The sequence below is a fragment of the Ylistrum balloti genome, unplaced genomic scaffold (assembly GCF_031769215.1).
Source record: "Ylistrum balloti isolate Yb309-2 unplaced genomic scaffold, AGI_CSIRO_Ybal_v1 Utg370780, whole genome shotgun sequence".
Lineage (NCBI taxonomy): Eukaryota > Metazoa > Mollusca > Bivalvia > Pectinida > Pectinidae > Ylistrum > Ylistrum balloti.
Window position 1 is genome coordinate 549,437 of NW_026782456.1, and position 15,621 is coordinate 565,057.

General features: G+C 33.4%; 1 protein-coding gene across 1 annotated transcript in view; it reads left to right on the plus strand.

Annotated features, from left to right (window-relative positions):
* Nucleotides 1-15,621, plus strand: part of LOC132558314 (WD repeat-containing protein on Y chromosome-like) — a 37,534-nt gene continuing 21,913 nt past the window's right edge. Inside the window, exons 1-3 of the mRNA XM_060222861.1 lie at nucleotides 1-11; nucleotides 284-302; nucleotides 692-1,276. Coding sequence (XP_060078844.1) covers nucleotides 1-11; nucleotides 284-302; nucleotides 692-1,276 — 615 coding nt within the window. The remainder of the gene's footprint in view (nucleotides 12-283; nucleotides 303-691; nucleotides 1,277-15,621) is intronic.

Sequence of the window (15,621 nt, forward strand, 5' to 3'; positions counted from 1 at the left end):
ATGGCGTACAAGTATGTTCTCTTGTTAAAAATAACGTGATGCATGTCATAAATCGGCCATGCCATTCATAACCGAAATCGTCATTTACCTGATTTCAATTATAAAACTAAATGTAGTTATATTAATAGGCTTACATGTAAGTAAGTTACAATGTAGTTAAGTTTATAGGTTTAGTAAAAAACAATCAGAATAATGAAAAGTGGGCATGGGTTTAAATACACGAAACTTTTTGTCAGGAAAACTAGCGATTCTCCTGATTTTTGATTGTATATTCTTTTTACAGAAGCAAAGATAAAATCAAAGTACATATGTATATGTATATCCTATACAGTGTACATGTATATCGGTGGCCAGACCTCTTCATTTTGTTTGCTTATTTCAGCAGGATTTTAGAGGATTAAACCAGTAGAGGTTTTTCAAGTGCTATTGTTTGTGCATCATCAATAATTCATGAACAGAAAGATAACTAGAGAGTCCAAAAGTGGAATGATCTTAAGAAAAAACAGATTTTTAACAGACAACTTCAACAGATAAAGTATTTATGTTCTACAAGTGTATAGAAAGTTATTACAAGTGGTCAGCCTATATATATGATTTACTTGCTAACTGAGACCAAATCCCTAGCTGCCCTAGTGACCCCGGGAAATCTTTTATCCCGTTAATCAATCAGAGGTCACTATATATATATTAGTGTATTTGTTTGTACAGGAACGAGGCGGAAGGCACACTGTTGGCCCCCAGTAGGCAGGACAGGAAGCCTAGCTATCAGAGGCGACGACGACAGAGTCAAGCTGTTATAGAGAACCCTTGGGGACTTACGATAGAGAGACCTGTATGGGGAGATAAACCACTGATCACACCACACGAGGAGTTATTATTGCTGAGGACCGTGTTTACACCTCCAATAACCTACGCCATGCCGCCTGGAAAGTTTGATACCACCACCACCCACGGGATCAAGAAGAAAATCAGGCCGAGCTCGGCAGCAGCTAAACTTCAGAGTCATCCATCCTTTTATACCAACGTATTTGATAGCTCTCGCCCGGCTACAGCGACAACAAATGCCCGATCCCCCGAAGCTGGACAGCGTCCCGTCACTCATGCAGCTGGGGGTCGGAGGCAGTATCGAGCACCCCCGGAGGATGAACGATTGAAAGAGATCGCTAAACAGCCTCGTAGACTGACTCTAGGGGCTGTAAATGGCATCAGTGAGCTCGAACATATCCCACGCCCCACCATGGGGCACGGGGCAATTTCGTCACAGCTGAAAAGCAAGGTAAGTCCAAACTATTAGAAGTTAACTTCGTTTGTTATGGGATAGTGCTACCCCGTGTACAGTAGCACGTGTAAACAAACAGGCATTATGGAGCGTGATTACGAGCTTCAGATTAACCGTCGCGTGATTTTATATGTTTATCTACTATTTTATTGCTCTATGTTGGTGTTTGAATCGACACTTATCTGTGTGGATGTGTTCAAACAAAATCAATACTGTCGTGTTTATGATTGAATGCTCCTGGCGGACTAATTTGTTATTCAAAATGGCGATTTGTTGTAGCAACTTGACTACTTCCGGTGACAAAAGGGGGCGTGTCCTGTTGATGTACATTACCGAGGTCGATTTTATCTTCATTCATAATGCAGACAATATGAGACCAATCGCAAACATTGTTCCAAAAATGATCACTATTACTAAAACAATTCAGACATATCACTGAGCTTCTTTTTCACAATTTGTAGAAAGATTCAGTTCATGTGTACTTTATGCATTTAAAAATGAATATAGAAGACCTATAAATATTTAATTTCTATCGAATGACCCACTGCAGTCTTATATATATGTATATATTTATCATCCATTCATAAACTGAAACGTTAGGGAAGCATTAGAAATATTTAGTTACTATAATTAATTCAAACTTGTTTGAGTTACATAAATCCAACTGTCAGAACTACTTGGTAGTAAAACTTATAAAAGTAATTAATTTTAAAAACAAAGACTCAAAATTAATAACACATTTTATTTAAACTGCTTGTGTATATCAATCCTGTATGGATAAAGATTTTAAATACGAAATTTTGTCACAATGGTTCTTTATATTACCTAACCCATCTTTAGCAATAGATGTACTAGAATAATCAAATACAAATGCTTAATACATTGTTAATTGTGCATCTTTTTGGAATGAAATGGTCTGTTGGTTGGAATGACTGGAGCAAATACAAATATAGATATATATATTTTGAACATGAAATATCAAATAATGATTTTTTATTGACCAAGTTCTATCAAGAATTCTTACCTTTAAATATTTTAGATCCATAAAAGTTGACTACTTAAAGCTCCTGCGAATGGTGTTCAGGGACATGAATGCAATTAGACAAATGGCTTTCAATATTTTCTCCACTGTTAATCACTCAATCTGTTTTCTTCCTTGTGAAGAATGTTGGATCTTGATAAGACACTTATCAAGCCAAGCTGCTGGTGAGGTTAGAGGTCGAAAGCATCCAAGAAGAAGATGAATATTTCAGCATGGCTACAGTTGAGACACCTAAGCTACCCTTCTTCTCTTACCTGTGGGAGAGCATATTACCTTCAATGACTCCCTAAGGAAACACCACTACTGCATCCTCTTAATTAAATTTGGCTATCCTACTCCAAGCCTTTTGATTAAGTGGCTGCTGTTTCTTTGCAAAATTGATGAATTCCGAAATGTCTGGTTCTGTGGCTGGATGAAGTACCTGTAGAAAGGAGGTTAATTATTGAGTCTGTGGTAGAGGTGTGAAACCGATAGGTAACCCATAGTTTCATTAACTTTTAAATATTGATGAAGTTTTCTTAGTCTTGTTGGTATGAGGAAATACTCCCACTAGCATCATTCTGTCTAGTTAAGTCCTTAGAAATGAACCAATTTGTCTGATGTAGCGATAAAGTTTGAAAAGGGATTTCTTATGTGGTTTTAATGATATAATATTGGGATTTCAGTGAATTCAAGCCTTCTTCAGATATTATATAGCTTGTCAGTCATCATGAATCTAAGTGTAACATTTAAGGAGCTTGTTAAACCCATGGTGTTTCCACAGAGGAAGGATAGTACTGTGGTTGAGGTGGAGGAAAAAAGGGAGGAAATCGCACCGGTAAGGTGGCAAAGGCATTCACAAAGCTAATATCCCATTGACCTTTTAATTGTTGTACATACACTTTAATTTTAATGGTTTATGTGTATGTGCTGGCCAAGTTTAATGGTTTATGTGTATGTGCTGGCCAAGTTTAATGGTTTATGTGTATGTGCTGGCCAAGTTTAATGGTTTATGTGTATGTGCTGGCCAAGTTTAATGGTTTATGTTTGTAGTTTCATGTTGTATATATCATATTTTATAGGTTGACCACAGATTTCATTGAAATATAAACTTGAACTTTATGTAATCCAGAATAGTTATGCAAGTTAAAACTTTTAATAGTTTTACATTTGCATATTTGAACATGTATTTGTAAAGTTATACATTTATGAGATGCTCAAAAGTTAAATGGGATTTCACCAAAAAAGTGGGATATGTCAGTGTTCTTATAGTTTAGCATATTTATAAGTGGTTTGAAGTTTTAATGGTTTTTACTTTTAATGATTAGATATGGGCCAAAGTTTTAATGGTGTTGCATGTTTGAGTTAGAATTTTGATGTATTTCAATAAGTTTCAAATTTGTGCCAAAGTTTTAACAATACATCTAATGTTAGAAACAATATGTAATCCAACCTCAAAAAGATGAATATCGTTAGAGCTAATGGGGGGAGATTGTGCTTATTCCAAAGGCAATAGTGTTATTTGTTTTATATTAGAATAAACTTTTTTTGTTTATTTTGGAGATTTCAAACAGAAAATAGCACGCCGTGAAAGTTTCTTAGATAAGACTGTTGACTTGGTCTGGGACAATATAAGCAACCATTTAGATCTTGGATTAGGAAGTATTTAAATGGAAAAGTGATCAATTTGTTTCTGAGATTTACCTGAAATGACATATCAGTATGGATTTATTTTTCATGTTTTTGTTGTCTGACAAAATTATAACTTTATCTTTTTCCCTTGTCATGTTAGCTTGAAAATAGATAATTTTTGTCGTGTTAGATTATATCAGACTTGGGACAGAAGCTGTTTTGTAGTAAAATTGAGTACAAGTGTACAGTGTATCAGTATATTGTCTAAATATCAGCAGCTTTGTGTAAAATTTTGACAAAAATGTGTGGTGCATGACACAAATCAATTAAGAATGATTCATTGATGTTTTGTTAAAAAATGCTCACTATCGTGTATTTACATATTTGAGTTTAGATACCCTTTATGACCCTCTAGATATCACAACAGGTTAAGGGCTAGTATTGATATTTAGAAGTCATTGCCTGAACACCGTTTTACCATTACAGAATGCAGGTTGAAATAAAAGAGCAATTGTATCTGATCAAGGAATTATTTAAAAAAAAAAAACCAAGGAATTTTTGTACAGCTTAATATCTTTACCATTTTCTGGGATATCGTCACCCCCCCCCCCCCCCCCCCCCCCCCCCCCCCACCCCGTCATAAGGTGGTATTGGTAAATGTTCTATGTACTTTTCAGAGTTTCATGCCAACAGATTACGTACAAATTGTGGTATTTCTTTTGGCTTTGACAGATTTCCTGATAGAGGCTCCTTGGATGATATGCCAAATTTGTTGTAATGAATGACCTTTATCCATTTCCAAGGTCACAAGTGTCCAGTGTCATGCTGACGTGTTCAAATGAATAACATTGACTCACTGTCAAAGTTAAAGGAATCAAATGTATTAAAATCTTCAAATAACTCCTTATCAATTCAATAATCAAAGAGTTCAGGTATAACTGATATTGGCTTTGTAGCATGCTGGGATAAGAGGCGACCATGTTCATTGATTTTAATGATCCTCACCCACTTTCAACATCTTAATCTTTGAACAATATTTTCTTCATCACTAAAAGGCCAAGGGTCACGAAAATAAGGTAGAATGCTTAGATGAATTGGAACAAAGTTGATTCAAATGAATGACCATGTTGTTCACCAAGTGAAAACGGTCAAACATTATAAAAACTTCAAACTTCTTGCCAATAACCATTAGGCTTTTGGTCAGAGTGTTTATGTAGTAGCATGCTTGGGGAATGAGATTTCAAGTTTCTCGGGAATTTACTTAACAAACTGACAAATTTTTCTTGATAAACTGCAGAACAAGTGAGGGAAATTTCAGGCCCTTTGGTCCTCTTATTGTCAGTGTCTTTATACTGTGTTTTGCGACATAGATTTTTGTTTTACCTGTGCTGTCAGGTATGTCAGCTCTGTACCTGATTGTACCTGGAGTTACCAGGAGGTCACCTAAGCCACGCAAAGAAGTTTTGTCAAATCATGATGTCCTTGTATGGCAAAGTTGAGTTTATGTGGAAATAAAAGGATTTCTAAAACGCATAGTTACTTTTTCGCTCTATACGTATTCAAGTACCAAGTAATTAAATGCAAATGGTCGTAATATATTTTATATTTTGTTTGTCAATTTTTTAAATTTATCTGATTTTTTAAAATTTATCTGATTTAGAAAAATGCAATTAGGAAAAATACAATTAATTATCAAACTGTCAAGGAATCATGGGAAATTAAAATTGTCAAGCACTCCGGTCAAAGTACAGATATATTTAGAATGTGTCTCCATTTTTCAGGGTAAAGAGGTATTCAGTAAAGACTCCTTTTAAATATTCTATATGTTTATAAGTTACTTGAACATGAACATGTGATTAACAGGTAATCAAATGTGTGTTTTTTTTTAAACTTCTAATCAAAAATTCTTTTGATTTAGTGAAAATCAATTCTGAAATACGAACAACCTGTCATAATCTCAGTGATGGAGTGTAAATTTCTGTCAGTGTTGTGTGTTAATCAACATCCCTATTGATACTGACTTCAATAAAAGCCAGGGAAACATGATGGATTTTCTGTTTTCCAATAGAATTGGCCTTTAGTACAGCAACGGACGGATATCAGTATGGATGGCTACATCCATCCTTACATATAAACATTTTTGTGGAGACAATATATTTATTTGTATGTAAAGTATGGTGGGGCCCAGCTACCACAGGTATAGATTTAGGAAGGTCTTGTTGAGGAAAAACTTACATTAGGATTTAAAATAAGATTAAATAGAAGTAATCTTTTAAGATTTGGTGATCTATCCCGAAGAAGGAATCTATTGATCACCTGTGTCACTTACCTGGATTTTTTTACCTGTGTTGTTTATTGTTATTTGGATACAAGAAATATGATTTGACTACCAAATGAGTGCCCCCAAGTCTGGTGCCACAAGAAGGATCTCTATGCGATCAATTCGCAAGCAAACATCTAGCAGCTCTGATCCGAATTGGCTGGATTTTGAGTTTGTGTACGGCTGGTTGAGCGTTGTTATCAGTGTTTGTGTGGGATATAACAGAGTGACATTGTGTCACACATCACAAAATCACGTCGATACCTTCCCAGGTGAAGTACACTCTTGTCAAACAAATACCTTCCAGAAAGTGATGCAGATTTTTAAGTGTTTCTGGGCTGCAGATTTGGAAATGTCTTCTTATTGATATCAGGATATTAAAGACAATGTTATCTGTGAACTCCGCTGTGTAATGAAATCTTCTTATGGTGCATTTTCCAACATAGTAAGTTATGTAAACTATAATTAGAAAAGAAAGCTAGGAGAATAGATAATGTTAATTCATTGTAACTCAATAGTAAGCTGAAGAGTAATACAGCCTCAGGATTTAATTCTGTTAACTAATGTTTGCTCTAGATAAAATGTAACTGGAAAATAAATTATTTAACTTTATAAAATCAGGTTACCAGGTGTAACTGGAAAATAAATTATTTAATTTATAAAATCAGGTTACCAGGTGTAACTGGAAAATAAATTATTTAATTTATAAAATCAGGTTACCAGGTGTAACTGGAAAATTAATTATTTAACTTTATAAAATCAGGTTACCAGGTGTAACTGGAAAATAAATTATTTAATTTTATAAAATCAGGTTACCAGGTGTAACTGGAAAATAAATTATTTAATTTATAAAATCAGGTTACCAGGTGTAACTGGAAAATAAATTATTTAATTTATAAAATCAGGTTACCAGGTGTAACTGGAAAATAAATCATTTAACTTTATAAAATCAGGTTACCAGGTGTAACTGGAAAATGAATTATTTAATTTTATAAAATCAGGTTACCAGGTGTAACTGGAAAATGAATTATTTAATTTTATAAAATCAGGTTACCAGGTGTAACTGGAAAATAAATTATCTAACTTTATAAAATCAGGTTACCAGGTGTAACTGGAAAATGAATTATTTAATTTTATAAAATCAGGTTACCAGGTGTAACTGGAAAATAAATTATTTAACTTCATAAAATCAGGTTACCAGGTGTAACTGGAAAATAAATCATTTAACTTTATAAAATCAGGTTACCAGGTGTAACTGGAAAATAAATTATTTAACTTTATAAAATCAGGTTACCAGGTGTAACTGGAAAATGAATTATTTAACTTTATAAAATCAGGTTACCAGGTGTAACTGGAAAATAAATTATTTAACTTTATAAAATCAGGTTACCAGGTGTAACTGGAAAATAAATTATTTAACTTTATAAAATCAGGTTACCAGGTGTAACTGGAAAATAAATTATTTAACTTCATAAAATCAGGTTACCAGGTGTAACTGGAAAATAAATTATTTAACTTCATAAAATCAGGTTACCAGGTGTAACTGGAAAATAAATTATTTAACTTTATAAAATCAGGTTACCAGGTGTAACTGGAAAGTGAATTATTTAACTTTATAAAATCAGGTTACCAGGTGTAACTGGAAAGTGAATTATTTAACTTTATAAAATCAGGTTACCAGGTGTAACTGGAAAATAAATTATTTAACTTATAAAATCAGGTTTCCAGGTGTGACTGGAAAATAAATTTAGTATACAATTTATTTACTAAGATAATTAGAAAGAAGGTGAATACTGATGATACTATTGTGTTTACATCTATTTATACCAGGATTGAGGAAATAAGATAATTTATGGATAATATTAACTTTTAAGGAACTTTTTTCGTAAATGACATGTTAACAAATGAGTTAAATAAAGATAATTGCTAAATGAAGTGTTAAATGTTAACTTTAGGGGTTGAGTGAGCAGAGCAATCATTCAGATGGGAAAAACAGATAAATCACTAAAAAAATGTAAAAGTTTTAAAGGTTTTTATAATTTCCATTTAATTTGAAATTAATTGAATATATAAACTTAACTAACACTTTGAAGTAGAAATTTTTATTTAGTCTTAAGCTGCAGAGTTAAAACTCCAGTTGGTTTTTTTGAATCAAGGGAGATAATTGTATGCTGTGATGTTTAATGCAGCTATGAAAAAGCCGCCAGTGTAATATTCCACTCATCAGAAGTTAGAAAGTGTGATCAAGCTAGAATATGGAGGCTTGATTTGAATTCTCTCTTGAACGCATCTGAGGTTACCAAGGAGTTGTAGACAAAGCTCATGTGATGTGAATTTGCTTTTTCCTGTATTCACCTTGGAGCTACTTGAGATCATACATTTACATCAAAGAGTGTAAAAGTAATATTGTTGAGAGACGTTATCAGTAAAATGAATGTCAATCCATCTACCTCCAAACAACCAGGTGTTTTTCTGACCTATGGGACAGGGAGTCCTTGGTCTGACGATTCACAGGATGATAATCGTCAACGAGAAGAAACAATACATGGGGAGGGAATTCTGGAGGGGAAAGACCCCCAACCTTCATGGGAGGATAACTATGGTGATTTACAGGTTGGTATTGTGGGTGTGTAACACAATAGGGACATGAAGGAGTGTTGGGTCTAGTATAATATGTTGTATCTAACTACTTTCCCTGTGATTTGTCCCCTGGTAACGGAGGGGATTAGAATTTACCTTGAAATAATTTTAAACCTGTTTTGGACAAAAATAACAAAATATACACGAGTCAATGGAATTTGGAATGATAGAGAATGATCCTGTATCTAGAGATGGGTTGTGTGCTTCACTATAAATAGAGTTATTGCCCTTTGCTCTGAAGTTTCACCAGAGATTGGATGATATGGATTTATGCTACCGATATTCTGCCTTGTTCAATAATACAATACATCATCTGACCATTATGGCCTAATTGGACATTGCTTTCCGACTTTATTTACTTTAAGCTTAATGGAACTTTACTTTCATGCAGAAAATTCTTTTAAATCTTTGTCACATCAGTGCAATGCAGTGAAAACCATAAAAAAAACACATGTATATAATTTCAGTTTAAAGATTTTTCAACCTTATCCCATTTTTCCATTACGTGTGTTCTGTTAGAATTTTCATGCATATTTTCTGTAGATTCTAGTGGTATGGTTAATGAAGCCAATGAAGAATTGATCTGCTTTTCTGTTCTGTTTGAGTCCTATTCCATTTTATTGATTTCTTTACAAATCCTGATCAATCTTGGAAATGGCACCCATAGAGATGTATTGAAATGTCTGTTTTAATGGTGATCAACCTCATTTCTGATTCCGTATGTGTGTAAATACAAAGCAGGAAAAATACAAACAAAATTGATTCTTTAGGAAAATTTACCTGTCGCTGATGAACGGTGTGATACCTGGAGATGACCGTAGCATAGTTAGAATCCACAGGATAACTGTGTACAGTCCTCTGTCATATCGATAGAGTCACTACAACAATGGTGTCATACTGCCAATTAGAAAATTAGATTCCCGATTATCTTCCCCACCTGTAAACCACTTTTTCCATCTGTAAATCACTTCTGTCCATGAAGTATTGTTGCCTGGCGTTTTCAGCGTAATTTTCATGGTTATTAGTGTTCAAAGTGGGGACACAGTATATATATGGTCATTATTTCAATATGTGCTTAGGCTACAGCAGGTTAGTGATTTCACTGATAAGGAAAGAGTATTGTATATTGTATATATGGGTATAATTTGTGATGTTGCACAAGTTTGTTGTGTTGACCAAACTAATAAAACTATAAGATTTAAGATATATAATAGGTGTATAAATTATAGTCTGCTATAAACCCCTGTTTATGATGGTTAGGTAGTTTCCTAGCTACATATATGTACTCTGTATTGAGAGATGGGAAATCTTCGTAGGGTGTGTACTATCTGGATGCTCCCATCCATAAGCCTAGCCCTTCACAGGGAAAAGGTAGGGTACATATTTCTTGTATTAACCTGAATGATCATAAAAAGGGGGAGGCTGGTTTTTCTTTTTTTTTTTTAATTTTTTTTTGATAGATTCAAAACTGAGGAAGGATCATTGTAATTATCACATCATGTTTAAATCTTGATCTGGAGTTACATCTGCAGCTACTATTTACTGATTTTGTTTGTGTGAAAAGTGTGAGGTATGAAGCATCCCTGGGGTAAGTTAAATGGACTTTGTGTTTTGCTACAGGGCAAGGAGAAAATAGGTATACTACACTGTATAAAGTCCAGTATAGTAAGATTATAGCTAGATATTTAGATATACTGAGGTATAAAGGATCGAAGAGTCAAGAGGAATTGATGTCATATTGTATAACAGATATATGTAAGTGTGGCTCCATCATGACAGTGGTGGCCAACAGAGTAGGCACAAGATAGAAAGTAGACCTAATTCGGTATAGAACATCTAAAGGGCACTGACTTGTATAATACAAATAACAGCACACTGAAGTTGTTTAAGTACAGGGTTTGAGCCAAGATTCTGTGTTGGTGGTGTTTTATATTCAAAATATTATTTTCCCATTTAATGTGAAGTTCAAATTTGTTATCAAATTATTCAAATTAACACAGTTCTGAACTTAATTACCTGGATGTTTTACAGATTGTCATTTTATATAAAAGTGGTTCTTTGGGCTATTTTACATTTAATGGATGGCTTACAGTTTGTCAGTTGTAAATGTGTTGTCAGTTTATTTCTGAACATTTATTAATGGTTTTGTGCTGGCTTTGGTAGATATTCTATACCATTGATGAATAAAGCAGTGTTTACTTTTGAGAGTTTCTGAACTGTCAAATTACTTTGTGGTGATACTTGAGTGTTGGGAGTAACATCATTATTGTCCTGGTGGCAGATTGTATAACACTATTACACCGTTAGGGTGTATGCTGCTATATTCTTTATCTCTGTCACAATAGCTGTAGGTGCTTTGGTATCACATATTGCGTTGCAGTCACACAGATAATATACGACTTCTATACATAGAAGACTTGAGTATGTCCTCAAGCATGAAGTCACAGACCACAGCTCCGAGAGAAACACCAGAAATATTTTCTAAAGAATCACCGTACCGGTCAAAGACCTCCTCCCAACCAAAGACATTTGTATAATTAATACTATAGCTAATTAACGTGACACACAAGCCGTCACCATACAACACGGATATTAATCGGTCAATTTATATCTTGAATACAATTCTTATTATATCAACATGTTTTAATTTAATGTGCACGACGAAAGGATTTCAGTTGAACTCATTTCCCTGGAGAGGATTTGTAGTTTAAATACCCAGGCTTTACAACATATGGTATTTATGTGTATGGACCTTTGTTCTTTATTAAGTAGTGGGAGTGTGAGACAACTATATGTACAGGTGTAACATATGGCAAGATTCAAACTTGCCTTACCACGTTACCATACCCGACAGGAAATTCAAAGCTTTAAAACATCCAGCAGATGATTGTAATTTCATATATACAGGATGGCCGATGTTCAGGATGCCCTCCGCAAATTTTCTGGAGCTAAAAGTAAAACTTACTTATCGGCTACAAATGAGAATCAGTCGGACCAACACAGTGTTGTCAGTGTTGGAACATTTCTTACAGGGGACGGAGCTCTTACCGAACGCTCCGAGAAAGATAAGTCACCACACGTGCAAAATCATATAACGGTTATTCAAAATGAGGATCAGGATAAAAAACCTAGCAGTGAAACAGCTGAGGTAACTAATTATATACCTGTTGATTTCAATTATTTTCCAGGTAAACAATTTCAGCAGAGGTCCAGGTAGCTTTATATTTACATGATATTTATAATTGTATTTCAGATTAGCGGGGGTTTTTTTTCAGACACCAATGTAGTTTTTATCTTTAAGATAAGATTGAAGATCTGGTCTCTGTCATGTTTTTCTTTAGTTTAGTTGTAACTATATAATCATGTTTTTTCAAAAGAAAAAGAACAAGAATTCAGGTGAGGCATGGTGAGAAGGTAGTGAAAATGGTAAGGGAGTAAGTTCAGGCTGAAACTATAGTAGATTAAAGGAATATACAGATGAGAAGAGGAAAGGAGTAGGGGTTGGCTAGAACTGAAAGAAGATTATGGGGAGGGAGCTGTAAGGGTTAAAATATAACAAGGGAGTTCATGGGGAGGTGAAGGTAAGAGCTGAAATTTAATAGGGGAGATAATGGGGAGGGGGAGGTAAGAGCTGAAATATAACAGGGGAGTTAATTGGGAGGGGGAGGTAACGGCTGAAATATAACGGGAGAGAATGGGGAGGAGAAGGTAAGGGCTGAAATATAACAGGGGAGATAGTGGGGAGGGGGAGTTAAGGGGTGAAGTATAACAGGGGAGATAATTAAGAGGAGTTGAGTTGCATATACATGTACAATGTTAATCAAGTTTTGACATTAAGTACTGAAAGCCACACTCTGATATTGATTGTAGCCTAAGAAGAAGACAGTAAGTAGCATCTGGTGTTAGTTGTACAACTCTATCATATGTTTCTGTGTGCAAATATCTGAGTTTTCTCCACGTAAAAATGTATACAATTTGTATACACTTATATAAAAATGTATATTACACTTCAACTGTATTGTATGGTTCTCCTATAAATGGTCATCGTCGGGGTTAGGTTTTTAAATACAACAGTTTACTGACTAGTGATAAACATAATTTTATATATGTGTACAGTAATAATTTTTTCCGTCTGAAAATCATGGGCTTTACTCGTTATGATACAATTATGTTGTGTTTATTGATAGTTCTCTTTAAATCAGCAATCTGGACGTAGACTTACTACTGGATACAAAATACATTGTATATATATATATATATATATATATATATATGTATTGAAATACATAAGTACAAAAGATATTTATCAATTATCTTGCAAATTTTTTTTCCAACATTTGATATTATGAATATCATTAATAAAAAAACCTGAAAGGTCACAGGTGTACATGAGTATCAAATTAAAATCTGTATCATGTTCTAATGGTATATACTGTTAAATTAGTCATTGCTTTAAGCTGTGTGTTTTAAAAGCTTAAAACCCAGAGATGACCAATATGTTAGATACTTGTCTTGTACACTATACAATATCTTATAAATTTCATAGAAAATCCGTAAATTATGTATCTTTTGCATGAAAAGTCTTACATCAATCAAAGTGTTTATCATATACATGTATTAATTAACACTAACATATTGTCAGATGGCTACAAATTTATCTTGGTTTGTATTTAAATGTCAAACAAAAATGGCAGTATTCTGGAAGCCTCATCTTGAGTCAAAATTTCATAATGAGGCTTAAAGCACTGCTGCATTGTAATCTCTTTTATTAAGGTCAAGAAATTTTAGGTTAATTCTTTAATGCTTTCAAATTTTATCAATACCTTTTTTTTCATAAAAAATTCTACTTTGAAAGAAATTAAAGTACAATACAATACAGACTGGAGGTTATCAATTCAATGTGAAGCTGTTTGGATTCCTCCGTCTCCTCAGTTAACTGTATAAGAACATTTTCTTGGTCAGATGACCATTGGTCAAGAGGTAACAGTCAAAGCATATTTGCTATTACAGACTCAGGATTATGGAGCATTTCAGCGGGCGGTGAGTTAGGGAGTCTTACATACCCCTTGAGGTGTTCTGGTTTGATGAAAAATATGATTTTTTTTTTTTTTGCATTATTTTTATTGAATCTAAACTCAGGACGAATTAATTGACATTTGATGTGATTTACCAAGTGTTTAGTCTAGAATATTAACTATTATTTTGTTTCAAATGTGATCTCTTATGTGAGACTTGGTTGAATAGTGATTTATTAACTTAATATGCTGCTTCGTATGAAATGTGAATTTTGTTCAAAAGGTTGAATGCATTGTTTGTGAAGTTTGAACTTTAACAAAAATGGACTTTGATAACATTGTTTTTTTTTCCTTTTTTTTTAATGCAGTATTTTTAAAAATGATAAAACTTTGTACATTATTGAAAAATGAAATCTATGACAGCTCTTTGAATTTATTATTCCCAGTTAAGCATATTTGTTGTTAAGTTTTTAAAGTTTAATGGTTTAATTCACTTTTGGTATAATCATCTGCTCAAATCCCACAGAATATATAGTACCGGGATATGACACCAGTATGTTTCGTGACAAAAATGAAGGCTCGGATCTTATAAGCATTTCTATCTCTAATAATTTAGGTGCAAGATCAAAGGAACAACAAATATTTGTAGGTAAAACTGATCAAGTTTGATTTTGGCGTTGATATTAAAAGATCATGAAATGCCAGCTAAATGTCAAACAGTTATTCAGTGTGAGTATATTTCGGCCATACTATAGACATATCATCTAAGAATATGTGGGAAAATTATTATTTTTTTTTTGGCGTGGGACAAGTTTGGTGTCTTCTTTGTCATGAGCAATATATATACACTTGGAGTTCAAAGACATATTCATTAAGTTGTAATACTAATGAAGATTGACTTTGTTGGTGATATTTCAGTAAGGAAGTCAGACTTCCTAAAGTAATTTTGTAGATATTCACAGGCATTTGAATATAAGCTGTATCACTAGGAAATGTTGTTGAGAAATATTGATTAAATTGTATAATTATACATCACATTATTTCCGCATGATCGTATCTGAAAAGTTGACCTTAGTAATGTGATTGGTGTGAATATTAATTTCTGTAACTGACACCTGTCAATCATGAGGCTGAATCTGTACAGTTAATATCTAAACAGATTTTGCAATACTGGAAAATTAAAATTTTTCCTATTTGTATTGACCTGCTTTGCTTACACAAACAGAAACAAGACCTAAATGAATTCTTACTTGGGTTTATCTATCTTAGAATAAAGATGATAACAAATATTGATTTTTTTAAAAAAAAAAAATTAAAAAATGATTCTGATATAATTATTATCAATACATAGACGTTTCTGGAGGACATTTCTGATGATGAGGAAGAAAGGGTGAGTACGTGAATTTTTCTCTGATAACATTCCGTATGTACAGCATGGCAGAAACAGCTACTTTTAATATAGTAACTACATAGATAACAGAATCACATAACTAGGGGGAAAAATAACACTTCACACTGACACATAAAAAGTTAAATCAACAAAAATAATTATGAAGTTTCCAGTATTGCAAAATTTTGTCATAATGTTATTTTGTTGTAATTTGTAAGAATTCCTCTGTAGATTACTTAAAATGGAAAGCTGTTCTGGACAATTCTAGGTGTTTAAATGTTTGTGCTATTGAAAAAAACAGGATATTTCAGAAAAAAAAAACTT